Below are 18,785 nucleotides of genomic sequence, written 5' to 3' on the forward strand. Positions count from 1 at the left end.
AAACGCAACAAACAAAAGGGGAAAAAACAGTACTCCCCCAATAAAGGAAAAAGTAAATAAATATTAAAAGAGAGAAACAGGGTGAGAGGAGAGAGACTCTGACAGCGCCACTCCACTGCTCGTGAAGCTTTCTCCACCGCAGGTGGGGACCAGGGCCTTGTACTGGCTGCTTTCGAGTGGTAATGTGCACGCTCTACCAGGGGCGCCACTGCCTGAGCCCCGATCATCTTCTCCATGAGCGAGTGGTGCCGAGGCTCCTCCGCTTCCTGCCCACACATTCCTACCCCTGGGCGCCAGAGCCGGTCCCTGGCAGCGAGGATCTTCCATGCCCCGGAGACACGGTGTCACGGTGTCACATACCTTTGCGTAAGCGGTCGTCTTGATAAACCACTGCTTGAGGTACCTCTGCTCCACTCTTGCTCCTGAGCGCCATGAACAGCCCTGCTCGTCCACTTGCTCGTTGGCCAGCACCGTTTGGTCCACTGGGTCCCAGTTCACCAAGGCCTGTTTTGATTCAGGAAACAAAAGTGTCCGATCTGGTGAGTGCCTTGGGCAGGACCGTTTCAAGGCTCCTTAGATGGGAGAGGGTTTGCAAACGCAGGATCTCTGCGCTGAGACTCGAGGACATCTCCGTGGACCAATGTCTGGCCAAGGCTCTAGCAGCAAGCTATCAGAAGAACACGTACGCGATGCCTTCCTGCTTCCATTCTATCGAGCAGGTGCAGGAAGGAAGCCCAAGAGTGTGTCTAACTCTTGCGTGAAAGAATAAACTTGCAGAACTGGAAATTTTAGCAAACACAGGAAGAGGAAAAGAACGGCACTGAGAATTGTTGACAAGATTCGGGTTATTTTAGGGGAAACAGACTTTACTAGAAGTAGCTAGCATGTTAAAAGCAGCTCTCGGGAGTCTGGCGGTAGCGCAGTGGGTTAAGCGCAGGTGGCGCAAAGCACAAGGACCAGTGTAAGGATCCCGGCTTGAGCCCCCGGCTGCCCACCTGCAGGGGAGTCGCTTCACAGGCGGTGAACAGGTCTGCAGGTGTCTGTCTTTCTCTCCCCCTCTCTCCATTTCTCTCTGTCCTATGCAACAATGACAACATCAATAATAACAATAATAACTACAACATTGAAAAACAACAAGGGCAACAAAAAGGGAATAATAAATATTTTTTAAAAATTAAAAAAAAAAAAAAGAGCAACTCTCCCATGTGAGATACCGAGCTAGGCACCAGGCTGAGACTTATTCTCAGGCATCACAACAGCCTGTGGAGGCGGGAAGGTTCCGATTGGTACCCAGCAGAGAGGCCGCAGTCTCTCAGTCACCAGAGACAGGGTAGGAACTCAGGTTCCTAGAAACTGTACACACATATGGGGCTGGGGAGGCAGTGGAATGATTATGGACAGAGACTTCCATACCTCAAGCACGAGGCACCAAAGGCCCCAGGCTTAGTCCTTAGCACCATTACAGCCCAGAGCTGAAAAGTTAACTATCATGTGGGCGCACTTTAATTCAAGAATTTTTACACACATGTAGACTTATATACCCATCGCTCAGACTAAGACAGAGAATGTTCCCAGCAGCCCAGGAATCTGTATTGCGCCTACTCTTAATCAACATCAGCCCCTTCTCAGTCCAATCTCCACAGACTCTTCTGACCGAGAGAACCTGTAGTCTTTCCTTAAGGGCATCCCTAAAGGGGGGCCAGGAGCTGGCACACCTGGCTAAGCTCTCACATCACAAGTGCTCACACACGCTCACATTATCAGTGCGCAAGAGGTTCAAGCCCCCCGGTCCCCACCTGCAGGGGGAAAGCTTTGCGAGTGGTGAAGCAGGGCTGCAGGGGTCTCTGTCTCACTCCCTTATCTTCCCCTCCCCCCCTCAATTTCTGGCTGTCTCTACCCAGTAATAAATAAAAACATATTTTTAAAAAAGATCATCACTAAAAAGACATGTATATATTAATGAGAGAGAGGGAGAGAGACACACACACACACACTGGGTTGGGGGTAGGGAGAGCCCGAGCACCACTCTTGCTTCTGCGATGCCAGAAACTGAGCCCAGGGCCTCAGCTGTGTAAGCCCAGTGTTCTGCTCACTTCACAGGCTCCTGGACTGCAGAACCTACAATCTATTTTTTGTGACTTATGGTGGTGGCAGGGATTGAACCCGGGACCTCAAGAGTCTCAGACCTGAAAGTCTGTTGTACAGACCACTGTGCTGTCTCTCTGGCCCTGAGCCCGTCGTCTTTTATGAAAGGTCTCTCCCTCTTTGGAGTTCTGATTTGTTTTTAATCTTTTTTTTTTTTTTTTTAAATAGGAAAATCCTTTTTCTGAGAGAGAGATGAGGGCACCGACCCCCCATTGAGGATGCTCTATTCTGACTTTTCTTCACGGTTCTCACGAAGTTGCTCAGATTAAACCCAGAGTCGCTGTGTGCAAGGTTTGCGCTCTGCAGCTGAGCCACCTCCCAGCCCGCCTGTCATTTAAGATAAATATCTCTAGGGGCCAGGCGGCTGGAAAACAGGCTGGAGTGCGCATGCTGCAATGCACAAGGACTTGGGTTCAAGCCCCCAACCACACCTAAGGGAAAAATCTTTATGAGGGCTGCCTCCCCTCTTTCCCTCCCCTCTCAGCTTCTCTCTGTCTCTCTCCATTCAATAAATAAATAAATAAATAAATAAATAACCAAAAACTGAGAGCAGCCTGGATGCCCACCAACAGATGACTTGTCTACAGAAGTCATGGAATACTACTCTGCAATCAAAAAGATGGTACTGTGGATGAAACTGGAAGTGATGATGCTTAGTGAAACAAGTTAAGAGATGAAAGACAACTGCCAGGGGTCGGGCAGTAGCGAAACGCAGGGACCGGCAGAAGGATCCCGGTTCAGGGCCCCGGCTCCCCACCTGCAGGGGAGTCGCTTCCCAGGCGGTGAAGCAGGTCTGCAGGTGTCTGTCTTTCTCTCCCCCTCTCTGTCTTCCCCTCCTCTCTCCATTTCTCTCTGTCCTATCCAACAACGATGACAACAACAAAAACTACAACAGCAATTTAAAAAACACACAAAAAAAACAAGGGCAACAAAAGGGGGAAGCAAAAAAAAAAAAAAAAGACAACTGCCAGGTGGTTTCACTCACACATAAAATCTAGAGAAGTGAAAGATGTGAAGGATGGAGCAGGAGGTGGGGAGAAGGAGCAGCAAACTTCAGCGTCCTTTCCGCCTATTGCTAAGACTCGTGAGAACTCTGCTGGTTCTCTTTGAGGGGTGAGAAGGTGGAGCCCAGGACTTCAGAGGTGGGGCTGTGGCGTGGAGCTGTGCACTGTCACCTTATTATCCTGTAGCCTACTACTAATCACAGATTTTAAAAAATGAACAGCAATAAACATCCGTCCCTTCAGTGATAAGTGAGTTTAAGAAAATGTCTCACACGCTCACTTTTTACTTCTACGGGAGCCAGGTATTTACTTACTCGTCTTATTGAATGGTAACTTATAAGATCCTAAGTTAATAGGAGTATCTACTAACACCGTTCCCACCACCAAAGGTCTGTCGTCCTGTCCCCCACCCCCAGTGAAGCTGAAAATCTACCTTCACCTTCCACCCAGAGTTTTTTACTTTGGTGCCCTACTTCAAACTCAGTCAAAGCTGAAACAGGTGGGTTTTTGTTTGTTTTTGCCTCCAGGGTTATTGCTGGGGCTCAGTGTGAATCCACTGCTCCTGGAGGCTATTTTTCCCATTTTTGTCACCCTTGTTATTATTGCTGTCACTGCTGTTGTTGTTGGATAGGACCGAGAGAAATGGAGAGAGGAGGGGGAGACAGAGAGGGGGAGAGAAAGACAGACCCCTGCAGACCTGCTTCACCACCTGTGAAGCGACTCCCCTGCAGGTGGGGAGCCGGGGGCTCGAACCGGGATCCTTGCCGGTCCTTGTGCTCTGCGCCACCTGCGCTTAGCCTGCTGCGCTACCGCCGACCCCCGAAACAAGTTTTTAATGACTGAAGAGTGTGTGAATGATACCAAAGGTCTGTTTCAGTCAAGGACTTTGGGTGGGTGTTCACTGCCCGTCATGAGGGGACTGTGGGTGGGGACAGTCAAGAATCGGATTCGGCAGAGTCTCCAGCGGCTGACATTCCTCGGGGCCATTTGCAGTGTTCTTGCTCTCGAAGTGTCCAGTGTGAGTGGGCATCACTATCTCCTCTGACAATTTTCATAGGCATGACTCAAAGATGGGGCAGCGGTGGCGTGTACACACCCTTCTGACGTTTTTGGTGGTATGGGAAGCAGTCCTAAGTGAAGTCTGTCTGGAGAGAAAAGCCCCCCCGTGAGGGCCTGTGGGCTGGGAAGCCCTTTCTGTTCCTGTGGCTGTGTCTGCGTACGAAGGAAGGCTGACAGCAGGCTCAGGTTGCCGGCAAACATCAAAGGGAGTTACTTGTCGCCAAGGAAGAAGGGGTTTGAGCTTTCAAGTGGAGTCAAAATCTGGGGAGACCTGTGTCCACCAGGAGCTCCGCTGCCTCCCAGCTCTCCAGAGACCCTCCTGGTGACACTGTCTAGTGAGACGCCTCAGCGTCTGGAAGAAAGACCTGCACAGCTCCATGGACTACTACCTAAACGACAATATTTCAACATTATCTGTTTCTGATAGAAAAGAAATTGAAAGGAGAGGGGGAGGGAGAGAGGGAGAGGAAAAGAGAGATACCTGAAGTGTTCCCCACTGCAGGTGGGGAGCTGGGGGCTCACCCAGGTCCCTGCGAATAGTGACTTGTGTGCTCAGCCCGGTGTGCCATAAGCCCAGCCCCCTTAATTATTTATTTAAATTAATTAACTAATTAATTCTTTGAATTTTAAAAATTTTACCAGGGCACTGCTCAGCTCGCAAATAGTAGTGTTGGGGATAGAACCTGGGGCCTAGGAGGCTCAGATGAGAGTCTTTTTGCAGAACCATTATGCTGTCTCCCCAGTCCTGCTGTTTAATCTTTACTAAATAGTAAGTATGGGGCCGGGTGATGGCACACTTGGCTGAGTGCACACATTACAATGCGCAAGGACCCAGGTTTGAGCCCCCAGTCCCCACCTGCAGACAGACACCTGCAGACCTGCTTCTCTGCCTGTGAAGTGACCCCCCCCCCATGCAGGTGGGGAGCCGGGGGCTCGAACCGGGAGAAAGCTTCACAAGAGGTGAAGCAGGGCTGCAGGTGTCTCTCTGTCTCTCACCTTTCTATTCCTCCCTTCCCTCTCGATTTTTGACTGTCTCTATCCAATAAATAAATAAAGATAATAAAAAAAAAACTCTTTAAAAAAGAAACTTTAAAAAAATACTAAATACTTTCCCAATGACCAGCGATGTTAAAAAATCATGCATGGTTAAAGTGTTGAGGAAGAGAAGGTACTGCCCAGAAACAGGAGTGGTTACAGGTGTGGCTTAGAGGGTGTGTGTGTCGAGGGGCGGGGGGGGGGGGGGGGGGAGGGAGAGGGGGTCGGGAGGTAGCGCAGCAGGTTAAGTGCACATGGTGCAAAGCGCAAGGACCGGCTGATGGATCCCAGTTCGAGCCCCTGGCTCCTCACCTGCAGGGGGGAAGCTCTGCAGGCAGTGAAGCAGGTCTGCAGGTGTCTGTCTTTCTCTCCCCGTCTTCCACTCCATTTCTCTCTGTCCTATCCAACTACAACAACAACATCAATAATAACAAAAATAGCCACAACAAGGCTACAACAACAAGGGCAACAAAAGGGGGGGAAATGGCCTCTAGGAGCAGTGGATTCATGGTGCAGGCACTGAGCCCCAACAATAACCCTGGAGGCAAAAAAGACAAAAAAAAGAAGGTATATCTGTGTGTGTGTGTGTGGGGGGGGCTGAATGGTAATGCAGCAGGTTAAGCGCACATGGTGCGAGACCAGCTGAAGGATCCCGGTTCGAGTCTCCGGCTCCCCACCTGCAGGGGGAGTCGCTTCACAAGCGGTGAAGCAGGTCTGCAGGTGTCTGTCTTTCTCTTCCCCTCTCTCTGTCTTCCCCTCCTCTCTCCATTTCTCTCTGTCCTATCCAACAACGAACGACATCAACAATCAACAACAACAACAATAAACAACAAGGGCAACAAAAGAGAAAAGATGGCCTCAGGAGCAGTGGATTCATAGTGCAGGCACCAAGCCCCAGCGACAACCCTGGAGGCAAAAAAAAAAAAAAAAAAAAAAAAGGTGTAGGTGAGGTTTTGGGTTTAAAACCTGGAGTCTGAGGTCTGAGGGGTTGGTGCTCTTTTCTGGTGGCCCTCACAATGGCAGGGATTTACCTGAATAACGGTGCTCCCTCCTCACTTGTCGAGATTATGCGTGATGAACCCTCAGAGTGGGGGGACAGATGCCCTCAGCCGCTCAGGGCCAGCAAGCCCAGCTCACCTGGACAGTGCACACGGCCCAGGTTCAAGCCCAGCCCCCACTACACTGACGGAGGCTTTGTCTCTTTCCCTCTCTCTCTCCCTTCTCTATTTCTATTTTATAAGGATAATAAAATACAGATCCAGGGAGTCTGGGCAGCGGGCTAAGCGCAGGTGGCACAAAGTACAAGGACCAGCGTAAGGATCCCGGTTCGAGACCCCAGCTCCCCACCTGCAGGGGAGTCACTTCACAGGCGGTGAAGCAGGTCTGCAGGTGTCTGTCTTTCTCTCCCTCTCTGTCTTCCCCTCCTCTCTCCATTTCTCTCTGTCCTATCCAACAATGGTGACAACAATAACTAACTACAACAATAAAACAACAACTAAAGCAACAAAAGGGAATAAATAAATAAATATTAAAAAATACAGATCCATTCAAGGTGCATTTTTACATAATGGGTGCAGAAAAGCTTTCTGCAAAGTCGGATATTTTAGGGATACAATTCCACTCCTCTCCTGATGTGCTAAAGGGAAGGTCTCTTAAAGGTCAGTTCTTAAGCTGAATCAAAAACAGCACCACCTGGGCTCCAAGTGTAGCCCCCACTCACCTCTTTTTGATAGGCCAGTCCAGCTTCGTAGAGCTTGATAAAGAGATGCTGGGTCCATTTGTAGTATTCTGGTAAACATGTCGTTACCTCCTGCCGAGAAAGGGGAGAAATCAGGGAGAGGCCACTGTAGCCCCTGCCCACTCCACTGTGGTCATCAGCCCAGCAATCTGAATTTGAAAAGTAACTACAGTACAAAAATGCTCACTAGTCTGTAATATTCCCACTGCTTTGTAGAGTGAGTGAGAAGCGATCTATTCTGGGAGGAGACTACGCCAGTCCCATTTGTTCTAGCGCATGCTCAATGCTGAGAAACTCAGCCCGAGGCCTTCTGCACACCCGGTCCTGACACATGCAAGGAGTGGGACCAGTGACTTGGGGCTGAACCTGGGAGTTACCGTGTGTTGTCGGGGCGCATCCCAGGAGGCCTGAAGCTGACTCACAGAAGCAGGGTGTTTCTCTCCCTGTTTATACGACGGAGAGACGTCAGGGAACTGTTCAACTCTGACGTCAGGTAGTGCCGTGAGCTGAAGCTGGGGCTTCTGGGACCTCAGGCACACACTCTGGTTCTAATGCTGAGAGGCCTCTTGGCCCTGAGCTTCATCTTGAAAGTGATCACAAAATCCCAAAGAAATATTTTCCTGCTTAGTATAATTCTCGTTTGAAAACAAATCTCACATTTCTGCACGTGACTGGGGCCCAGCTGCTCCTTCAGACACATTAGAGTCCCCGTAACCCACTCCGTGAGTCAGGCTGCCGCTGACTTGGGAAGACCCACTGCAGATGTCTTCAGATGGAAGTTGGGGGAGACTGCCCAGCTCGGATTATCAACCTGAACTGAATGCTCTCAAATGAAGTCTCTGTCTTGCAAGCAATGGCTACAGGACCTTTGAAAATGGGTTATTAGGAATCAGGCGGTAGTGCAGCAGGTTAAGTGCACATGGTGCAAAGCATAAGGATCCCGGTTTGAGCCCCCGGCTCCCCACCTGCAGGGGAGTCGCTTCACAGGCGGTGAAGCAGGTCTGCAGGTGTCTGTCTTTCTCTCCCCCTCTCTGTCTTCCCCTCCTCTCTCCATTTCTCTCTGTCCTGTCCAACAACAACGACAACAATAACAACAACAATAATAACTATAACAATAAAACAACAAGGGCAACAAAAGGGAATAAATATTTCAAAAAAGGGAAAAGAAAATGGGTGATTGATTAGCCAACCCATGAGGTTTGCTGTTGATAAACTCAAGGAAGCAGAGCCCTCCCTGCAAGCAAGCTGCACCACTGCTGTCCTGGTGCTCTTGGCTAACTTAGAAAAACTTGAGTGGCAGCCTGGGGGTAGACTGAATGGCTTGCACACTGGCGCTAAGAGCATGAGGACACAAGTTCAATGCCTGGAACTGCATGTACCAGATCAATTCTCTGGTTCTCTCTTTCTCTTACAGATAAACAAATCTTTTCTTCTTCTTTTTTTTAAAGCAAAAGCCAGATGAGTGGTGGTGGATAGCATAATGGTTCTGCAAAGAGCCTTTCATGCTTGAGGCCCAGAAGGCCCAGGTTCAACCCCCTTACACCACCACCCACAGAGCTGAGCAGTGCTGGGGGGGGGGGGGCATTTACAGATAAATGAAGAAACACGACAAGCTGGTGACAATTGCTAAGTGTAGGAGCTGGGAGTATTTCTCTGCATTAAAGTTGTCCTGATAAAATAGTGCAACACTTCTAGCGAGTAACTGTGTGTGAGCGTGTGCGCTGCACATGCAGGTGTGCGTACACACACGTGCATATATACAAGCTGCGTGCACACGTGTGCACTGCACGCATGCGCTCGCTCAGCCCTTAGTCCGCCTCCCCCGATGGAGGGACAGCGCACAGCACTACCCCTTCACCTAGGCTTCGGGCTCTGGACATCACCTTCCCTGCAGTGGACAAAGATGGCAGACGGAGTGAGTGAGGGAAGAGAGAGGTCCCTCTCCTGCCGGGGGCCGGCCTGCTTTCAGGTCAAACCTGGGCTGCCACACGCTCGTTCTCTTTAGACGCGTCGGCTTCCAGACTAGGGGGGTGGGAGAGGGGCACCGCAGGGTCCTTCCTTTCACCTGGTTTCCAGCGTGGTCGGGCCTGAACTGTTCATGCCGGGTGTCTGCGCGTGCCCACTGACAGATAAGCGTCACTGCTACAGACAATGGCTTGAAGACCACGACTTGAAGCCGGCCGGTTTGGTCTCAGTGCATGTGTGTGACGCTGGGTGTGCACTGGCCCCTCAGGCTGCAAGTGCCTGAGACGCCCGGCCAGAGGCTGGGAGCCCCGCGGGAGGGGAACTCGGCCCTGCCTGGCGGCTCCGACCTGCTGCAGGAGCGCCCACCACAAACCTCCCCGTGCGTCCAGGTGCCGGCAGGGACGGCAGAGCGGGGCCCGCAAGGCACAGGGGTCCAGCTCAGGGGTCCTACGTGTGGCCAGGGCCAGACACTGCTCAGAACAGTGCCACAGGGAGGGACAGAGGAGTCTCCCGGAAACTCCCCGGATCTGCCGGTTGAAATGAAAAAAATCAAAACCACCAGCAGCGTCTAGTCTTCTTTTTTAAGTCTTTGGAAGGATAATCATAATTTATTATTATTTTGCTGCTGGGGTTTCCACTGAGTTTCTTGCCTGACTGATTTCACCATTCCCAATGTTTGTTTTCTTTCTAAAAATTAGATTTATTTATTTATTCACCGAGCACTGAGCAGCTCTGGATTTCAGTGGTGCCAAGAATTGAGCCTGGAACTTGAGAGCCTCAGGCATGAAGGTCTTTATGCATCATCATTATGCTATCTCCCCAGTCCTCCAGCGGACTTGTAAGTATTAATTAGTTAATTGAGAAAGACACAGAAGAGATGCCACAGCACTACGCCCCACTCTCTCCAAGCCTTCACTCTTGTGTGGCATAGTTTGTATTCCAAGTATCTCCTAGTTTTCCAGTCAGTATTTTTTTAAAAAAAAAAAATTTATTTATTTATTATTGGTAAAGACAGAGAAATTGAGAGGTCAGGGTGTGATAGAGAGGGAGAGAGAAAGAGAGACACCTGCAACTCTGCTTCGCTGCTTGTGAAGCTTTCCCCCCTGCACGGACTCGAACCTGGGTCCCGTTGGGGCTGCAGGTGGGTCCCATTCAGGGGCTGATAAGCACGCACAGTGCTTCACACTGGCAGCGAGTGACCGGCTTTACTATCTGAAATTTAAATCATTTACTATGCCTGCAAGCGGTTGTCTGTCTTGCATAATCTCCCATAATAAACTCGGGGTAACGAACATCCTGTTCTGAAGACAGGGAGGCATATGGCTTTCCTGACACAACAGCAGGCTGTCCACTCCCGGCAAGGCGCTGCTGGACAGGAAGTGAGCACTTACACCCCAGCAGCGACAATCGGGCCCCGGGCACCCAGAAGTCAGGGCGGCAGGGGCCGTCGGCCTGGGGCGGGGAGGCCTGTGGCCCACGTCCGCGGACAAGCCGTGGGGCAACACCACTCGGTCAGACTTCCTGGGGAGACCCCAGAGAAAGGGGAGTTTTGTTGGCAGGGGCAGGCCGGTCGCAGAGCCCCGAGTCCCTTGTCACTCCCGAGCTTTCATTTGGCCCTGCTTTTCCAAACGAGCTGACGCTGAGGTCATGGGTCCTTCTTTTTAAAACAAACAAATCAGCTAAGTCAAAGCCACACGTGCAGAACAGCCACAGCTGGGACACTCTCCATAGGCCGCTGTGGAAACGCGCCCACCTTAACAGCCAGCCCCCAAGCTCTAGGACCTGCTGAGAGGTCAGAGCTTCACGTCTGGGCTCCTGCTAGACTCGCCCTCCAGGGCCACCGCCTTACCCTCTGCAATACCTGCTTTCTAGCGTGCAATACGGTCTGCTCGTTTCCAGCTGGGCACAGAACTGAGTTCCCGCAGAACCCAAGGGAGGCTGGGAACACCCTCGGCGCAGACTGGCACCCACACCCACCCCCGCCTGCACGGGTCAACAGCTAAGCTGGTGTTGCCAGCAGCCCCGGCAGCACCGCGGCAGATCCCAGGATGGCCGAGACCCGCCTCCCTGTCCCGGGTGAGGGGCGACAAACAGCACCGGCGCTGTGGGAGAAGACCAACTCTTGGATTCCTGCCCTGATGGAAGAAGCCCTTCCTTCACGTGTGGGCTGGCTCCGGACGCGCTGCTAACAGGAGAGGAGACGCCACTGTGGCACTGCTTCACAAAGCTTCTCAGGGCTCCTGCCTCGAGTATTCTCTTCCTCACCCCCTTGTTCCAGAGAAAACCAGCTGTGGAGCGCACACATTACAGTGCGCGAGGACCCAGGTTCAAGCCCCCAGTCTCTATCTGCATGGGGGAAGCTTCACAAGTGGTGAAGCAGGGCTGCATGTGTGTCTCTGTTTCTCTCTATCTCCCCCTCCCTTCTCAATCTCTGGTTGTCTCTACCCCATAAGTAAATAAAGATGGTAAAATTAAAAAAGAAAAAGAAAGTCAGCCGGCGTGCTACAAGCTGGCCTGTGAGGCATAAAAACAAACAGGGGGAGGGGCTTCTGGCCAAGAGCCAGCAAAGAACCAGCCCTCCACACAGCAGCCAAAACCACGAGTGAACCTGAACAAGATGCCAGCCTTCAGACGAGACCCGAGCCTGGGCCTTGATGGCAGTCTGAGGAGAGACCTTGTGGCCAAGGACCATCTAAGCCAGTCCGACCCAAAGCTCACCAAAGCTACGAAATCAGAAAAACAGTACAGGGTTGGGGTTCAGGCGGTAGCGCAGCGGGTTAAGTGCAGGTGGTGCAAAGCACAGGGACCGGCATAAGGATCCCAGTTCGAGCCCCCGGCTCCCCACCTGCAGGGGAGTCGCTTCACAGGAGGTGAAGCAGGTCTGCAGGTGTCTGTCTTTCTCTCCTCCTCTCTGTCTTCCCTTCCTCTCTCCATTTCTCTCTGTCCTATCCAACAAAGACGACATCAATAACAACAACAATAAAACAACAAGGGCAACAAAAGAGTAAATAAAAATAAATAATAAGCAGTACAGGGTTAGGCTGTGGGGCTTGGGAGAGCCTGCTATACAGTGACAGACACTGAGACATCCAGGAAGAAGACCAGTAACTGGAGCGGCCCTAGGGCGGCCGGGGGCTGACAGAGAAAGGGTAGGTGAGTCATGTGGCCGGCGCACGGAAGAAATGGGGAGGGAAATGCCAGGGCCCACAGGTAGCTGAGATCAGCAGGCTTCCTTCTCCATAAGGTCACAGGCATGAACGACAGGAGGCCTGGAGTCCCATGGTCCTCCCTGACTGAGTCGCAAATGTCACGCACAGCTCACCGCTTAAGACTTAGCACAGGCTCTGCTGTGCTGCCAGGCTCCAGGTTTTATTTCCCTTCCCACACAGGTCATCAGCCCCTGAGGACAGGTGAGGAGGAGGAGGGGACAGCAAGAGGAAGACCGGAGTTCTGCCCTGAGCTAGCTGCTAATCTGGTGGGGGGGGCACGACATGATGGATGGAGGGATGGATGGATGGATGGATGGATCAATGGATGGACGGACAGACGCATCTCCGAGCCTCGCCTTTCTCATCTGGTCACTAGGTCTATGCTGAGAATCACTAGGTCTATGCTGACACTCCCGTGGAGGGGATCCAGCCAGGGGGTAAGTCTCTGATCCTCCCTCACCAGTTCTAGTGAGTGCGTGATACAGAAAGGAGGACTTGGGGAGCACTCTGGTACGGACACTCATTTATTTGGAGATGGGTAAAGGTTTATATAGAGAATCAGACAAAGAACATTTTTCACATATGTCAGAGATTACAGGTTTCTTAAAGGTCAGCCTGCCCCTCTGGTAGGGGGCTGGTATGACAAGAATTGATGTGATACATAAAGGTCAAAACAATTATTCTCCATGACGCAGGCAGGTTAATTATCCAAAGGTATCTGAGAGAAGCATAGGGGTTAAACCAGTAAGGTGAGGTGGAGAAAAGAGAAACAAAGCCTGATGTGAATCACAGATACCAAAGGACACAAGGAAACAGAAGTTGGGCTTTTCACTGTCTGGTGTTGGGGTGTGTGACAGAGTGTGTTCTCCTTTGTGATCCAAGGGTGAAGTGGCTGTGTGACCTTTGAGTGAACCCTCAAGCAGGCAGCCATTTGGCCTGTTAGCAGGGGAGAACTAAGTGTGAGAGGCCTGTAGGCTTTCTGTGAGCTTGAGAGACTAACAAAGGAGAAACTGAGTCTGGGAGACGTTTCCCTCTTGGCTCATCTCTATGAGGAGAGAGGCTAACAAGTGGGGTGTCTTTCCAGACTTCCATCCAAGGGATGGGAGAGGAGAGCTCCCCTAAGCTCCACCAAGCTTTCACCTAGTCCCACAAGTCTAGGGAGGGCTCGTCTTTCTGCCTGGGCCGGTAGGTGTAGACACATGAGGCCCTCGATAAGCTTTCACTGAAGGAACAAGACATGTCACCTCCATCAGCAACTTCCACAGCATCAAAACCCATGGCGGCTTCACACGGGAGACTGGGTTTCCAGCTCTCTGGAGAGTCGAAATGCTGGTGCCTCAGACTTTTATGCTTTTTCGCTGACTTGACCAATGAGAAACCACTGAAGACGTAGGAATGCCCTGTTCTCGCTGGCTGGGTAGGGTGACACAGGAAGGCAGGCTTGGCTTAATTCTGGAAGGTTTTGTTTTTTAAATCTAAAGCTGCAGCTAAATCCCCCCGTGATTCAAAAGGCTGTATGTGTGCTTGCAGCCGATCCAGCAGCTGAGTTTGAAAGGAGGAAAAAGCGTCTCAGGAGCTCTACAGGCAACTCACACGGGGCTTGTTTCTGTTTTGTTTTGTTTTGTTCTGAACGGAAATCATCTTGATCATTGAACTCATCTTCTTGCTGTTTTCTTGACCAAGATTTCTTGAAAACTTGCCATTGTTATGGTGACCCCGAAGCTGTCGTTGACAGCAAGCCTGCATAGGACCCCGTGAAATGTCCTTAATTGGGTGAGATGCAACACTTTGCTTAATTTCTTGGTAATTGTACAAGACTGTCATCAAGGCAGTGTAACAATGCGGCGGCATCTCTAACTAGACAGCTGGGAGTAGAGAACTCTCCAGTGAGCTCCAGAGCACACTGATGGGCTTGAATTGCGACTGATTATTGGTCTACTTGGGCAGCAGCCAGTATCTCAACTCTCTGTGCCAGAGCAGCTCTCTACAATCGGCTCTACTTTTTCTGGGTGGAAAGAACATTAATTCTCTCTGCTGTATACCTGAAAAATGCAGGACCAGCAGGGCAGTGTCACCTGAAAGACATCTTCGAGACACGAATTCTCCGGCTTCCCTGAATAATTGGAAGACTATTTGTCAGACGTGGGCAAGGACCCAGGGGAAGAGGAAGGATGAGTTCACCAAATGCAAGAACACAGGTGGTGACAGCAGTGCCCAAAGCGAGCTGCCCCGCTGCCTGCAGACTCTGCCCGCAAGCAGTGAGAACAAGGAGGACCCGGCACGGCGTGAAAGGCCTCGCGGCGGCACAGACCAGGAGGGGAGTACAGAAAGAAGTTGCTCTCTGAGTGGGGAGAAATTCCCAGGGCCTCCTCCTTTACCCTGGAGCCCAGTCACCCACAGCTCACTCTTAATAACCGCCTTGATCATCTGTGCTTTTTCTCGGCTCCATTCTCCCCTGCCGCCTCCCCGTGTCCCTCTGACTCTTGCTAATTCTTCTTTCTAGAAAGTCACCACCATTCATTGCAACTTTCCTCCATTCCTACAACTTTCTCTTGGTTCCTTTGTCTCCTGGCCTCCAAATCCAACTCTTCCGGGTCCTCTCCCTCAGTGATTTGACCCAGCTGTTCCTCAGGCACTGAACTCACAAGAGGGTCACCAGGAAGCTCTCCGTCACCCAGACACATGCGTGCTGGGCCTCACATGCAGAGGTCAAGTGGTAGAATGCAACCAGTTTGCCAATTTGAACCATTAAGTGCTCAGACTAAAGGAATATATATATATATACTCAAAACTGAAACCCAGGCATTTGAAGAACTCAAGATGAGTACCAGTTTATTGAATAGTTTGTCCTACTTTATATCTTACTGCCTTTCAGCCACCAAGTTGCAGATGCTACCATGACTCCAACCTGACCTCCCTGGACAGACGCCCTCACCCGTGTGTCCTGGAACCCACCCTCCCCAGAGCCCTGCCCCACTAGGGAAAGACAGAGACAGGCTGGGGGTGTGGATCCACCTGCCAACACCCATGTCCAGCAGAGAAGCAATGACAGAAGCCAGAACTCCCACCTGCTGTATCCCCATCGGTCCTGGGGACTGTGTGTGTGTGTGTGTGTGTGTGTGTATGTGTGTGTGTGTAGACAGATTTTTTTTTTTTTTTAGTAGAGAGAGAGAAATTGAGAGGGAAAGAGAAGACAGAGAAGGAAAGAGAAAGACAGACACACCTGCAGACGTGTGACACTACTCATGACGCGTCTTCCGTAAGATAAGAAGTGGGGGCTTGGAGCCGGGCCCTTGCACATGGTGCTGTGTGTGCTCAAGAGGGTGCGCCGCCGCCGGGCCCTTGCATTTCTGAGATTCTATGATCAAAGAAGTTGTAAGGGCCATGCAGGTGCTTGCAGAGAGTGCTGCCTGGCCTCACTGCTCTCTCGTGCTCTCCCTCAGGAAGGCGAGCTGAAGGCAGGTCTGTAGCCTGACCCCGAGAAGGTTTGGGAGCATAAGCATGGCAGACACTATTTTTTCCTAAGTGGCAAAACAAAATCACAGACCAGCAGTATCAGAAACTCAGGCAGCAGAGCCCAGAAACCTGCGCCTTCACAAGTCCTCCTGGTGACTGATACCTGGCACAGTTTGAGAGCCACTACTATGAGCGCACATGTAAAGAAGCCTTGCTATTTTATGGAGTAACCACTACTCTCTTTCTTTCTTCCTTCCTTTCTTTTTTTGCCTCCAGGGTTATCGCTGGGGCTCAGTGCAGGCACTACAAATCCACTGCCCCGGCGGCCTTTTTCTTTTCATTCCATAGGACAGGAAGAAATTGAGAAGAGAGGGGAAGATAGAGGGCAGAGGTAGACAGAATGATGGTAATGCAAAGAGACTGTCATGCCTGAGGCTCCAAAATCCCAGGTTCAGGCTCGGGCGGTAGCGCAGCGGGTTAAGCGCAGGTGGCGCAAAGCACAAGGACCGGCGTGAGGATCCCGGTTCGAGGCCCCAGCTCCCCACCTGCAGGAGAGTCACTTCACAGGTGGTGAAGCAGGTCTGCAGGTGTCTGTCTTTCTCTCCCCCTCTCTGTCTTCCCTTCATCTCTTTATTTCTCTTTGTCCTATCCAACAACAATGACATCAATAACTACAACAATGAAAAAACAAGAGCAACAAAAGGGAAAATAAATAAAAAAATTAAAATTAAAACAAAGTCCCAGGTTCTATTCCCCGCACCACCATAAGTCAGAGCAGAGCAGTGCTCTGGTTTAAAAAAGAGGGAGATACACACCTGCAGGCCTGCTTCACCGTGTCTGAAACATCCTCCCTACAGGTAGGGAGAGGGGGCTCGAACCTGGGTCCTTGTGCAGGTCCTTGCACTTAGTACTATGTGTGCTTTACTGGGTGCTCCAGCCTGGCCCCCACAACTTCCTTTTTCAAGACCCCTCAGACAGAGTCCCCCAACACACCTGAGGCCCACAGTATCTGCACAGCTTCGGCCGCCTCCTTCTATCAAAGATGTGGCTGAAAGGGCAGATGGGCTTGGAGGCCTGGGTCAGCTAGAGCGAGAGGTTTGACACCCCTTTGTTCTAAGGCACTTACGGGAGAAGTGTCGCCTGGGGGGGGAGGCTGAGGTGCAGAGAGACAAGACAGCAGGCTCCTCATATGTTCGCGGCTAGGCCAGCATCAAAACCCAGGGCCCTGAGGTGAGCCTTCAAGAATCTATTTCCTAAAAATAGAATCTGTTTCTCAGCAAGCAATATACTGGGACATTCTATGCCCATTGCCCCCCGTGCACCCTTGATGGGAAGGACCCAACTGGGCTAAGGTAGCAGTGGGGGCAGAAGATAAAACGAGCTTCATCAGGCCCGTCAGCACACATCCTCCTGTGGCCTCTCCAGGACCTGCCCTCACTGCAGAGCAGCCATGGCGGGGACGCCCCACTCTCTGCAGGGAGGCTGGTCAGCCTGCTCTGCCCCTCGAGGAAGACGGGTCCTGACATGAGAGCAGCCTGGAATGTTCCAGCTGTGACCATGGACTGCGAGCTCAGACCTACAGGGACTCAGAGGTCACACAGGCTCCTGTGCTAAACGTGAATAGATAGGGGTCTTGGGCCAGGTTGATGGGGTAAAGAGTTAACTGTATTCATATATTTTCTTCAAGTTTGGGAGCTACTCTTTGTCCTGATCCAGCTTTCTAGCCCTGTTCTCAACTCTGACACTTCTTCCCAAACAATAGTTTTTAGTTCACCTGCATGTTAGCTATTAGGCTCAAGCAAAAAAATCACTAAAATCACGAGCCCCAAGGAATATACCTAAAATAGACTTCCTAGCTTCTTACTGCCCTAGAGTCCCTATTTTCACCGCTTTGTTACTCCTTTCTAGTTCCTATTTATTAACCATCTTGTCCTGCCTCATAAAATGAGCCTCAGCCACCAAGTTGCAGATGCTGCCATGACTCCATCCTGACTTCCCTGGACAGACGGCCTCACCCGTGTGTCCTGGAACCCCCCCTCCCCAGAGCCCTGCCCCACTAGGGACAGACAGAGACAGGCTGGGGGTGTGCATCCACCTGCCAACACCCATGTCCAGCAGAGAAGCAATGACAGAAGCCAGAGCTCCCACCTTCTGCTCCCCATAAAGAATTTGGATTCATACTCGCAGAGGGGGAGAAATAAATGACAGGGGAAGATGACCAGAGGGCTCTGAGCTCCAACTCCATCAGGACCTAGAGAGAGAAGAGAAAAAAACGACATTTGGAAGTAGCAATAGGTGTAGGTGTGACTCAGAAAGGAAGGTAAGGTAGGACCATAGAAAAAAATGGGCAAATATATATATGTGTGTGTGTGTATGTGTATATATATATATATATATATATATATATTCTGTATATAAAGAGAAATGATACTCAACCCACACCTGTGACCTTGGGAGAACCACCGCAGTTTCCAGTGGAGGGGGCAGGTACACAGAGCTGATGATGGTAAAGATGTGGAATTATATCCGTGTTATGTCATCATTTTGTAAATCAGTATTAAATCACTAGCTAATAAAAAAAATAATAAAAAAAAGCAAGGTCTCCTCTTTGAAGGGACACCTTTGCTGAGAAGTCCCCAAGAGACCTTCTCTTTAACCCAGGCTGAAGCATCTGAGAATGTCAAATAACTGAGGAAAAGGCAGACTTGCTCCCTGAGCTGCAGGGCGAGAAGCACAGAGCTGGAGCTGGAGCTGGAGCTGATCGGGCACAGCCCCGCCCGGGTGGGCCGCACGTATGCTGTGTGTTCGCAGTGAGATGTGGGTCCTGACCTCAGCAACCTGGCCACCTGCTCTCATCTTCTGGAAGACAAGGACGCCTCCAAGATGAGCCGGCAGTCCACGTCAGCTCCAACAGGGGGGTCGCCTCTCTCCTCCCAGCCTCAGGAAGGTCTCAGTGAAAGGCTAATTTTCTGGCTCTGAGGGAGGACAAGTCCGGAGCTAGATATTGGTCGGACTGATGTTGTCTCTGTAAGGACTTGCAAGAGGACAAGGAGAGTCAAACGCCTTGAGTGGCTGCTCTGTTTGTTGTCAAGGCAACCGCGCTCTGAGGCCTCACAGCGAGCATCTTCTGGGCCTTGTTTGCGGGGAATTAACTTGCCCTCAAGTACTTTGGGG

At 51.1% G+C, this 18,785-nt stretch overlaps 1 protein-coding gene across 4 annotated transcripts in view; it reads right to left on the reverse strand.

Annotated features, from left to right (window-relative positions):
* The window catches only part of LARS2 (leucyl-tRNA synthetase 2, mitochondrial), a 130,031-nt gene that overhangs the window by 78,764 nt on the left and 32,482 nt on the right, over positions 1–18,785 (reverse strand). For all 4 annotated transcript variants that reach the window (XM_007531437.3, XM_060204816.1, XM_060204817.1 and 1 more), the window contains exons 6-7: positions 6,964–7,053; positions 361–504 (exon numbers count right to left, since the gene is read on the reverse strand). In XM_007531437.3, coding sequence (XP_007531499.1) covers positions 361–504; positions 6,964–7,053 — 234 coding nt within the window. The remainder of the gene's footprint in view (positions 1–360; positions 505–6,963; positions 7,054–18,785) is intronic.

Source organism: Erinaceus europaeus, chromosome 12 (genome assembly GCF_950295315.1).
Source record: "Erinaceus europaeus chromosome 12, mEriEur2.1, whole genome shotgun sequence".
Taxonomy (NCBI): domain Eukaryota; kingdom Metazoa; phylum Chordata; class Mammalia; order Eulipotyphla; family Erinaceidae; genus Erinaceus; species Erinaceus europaeus.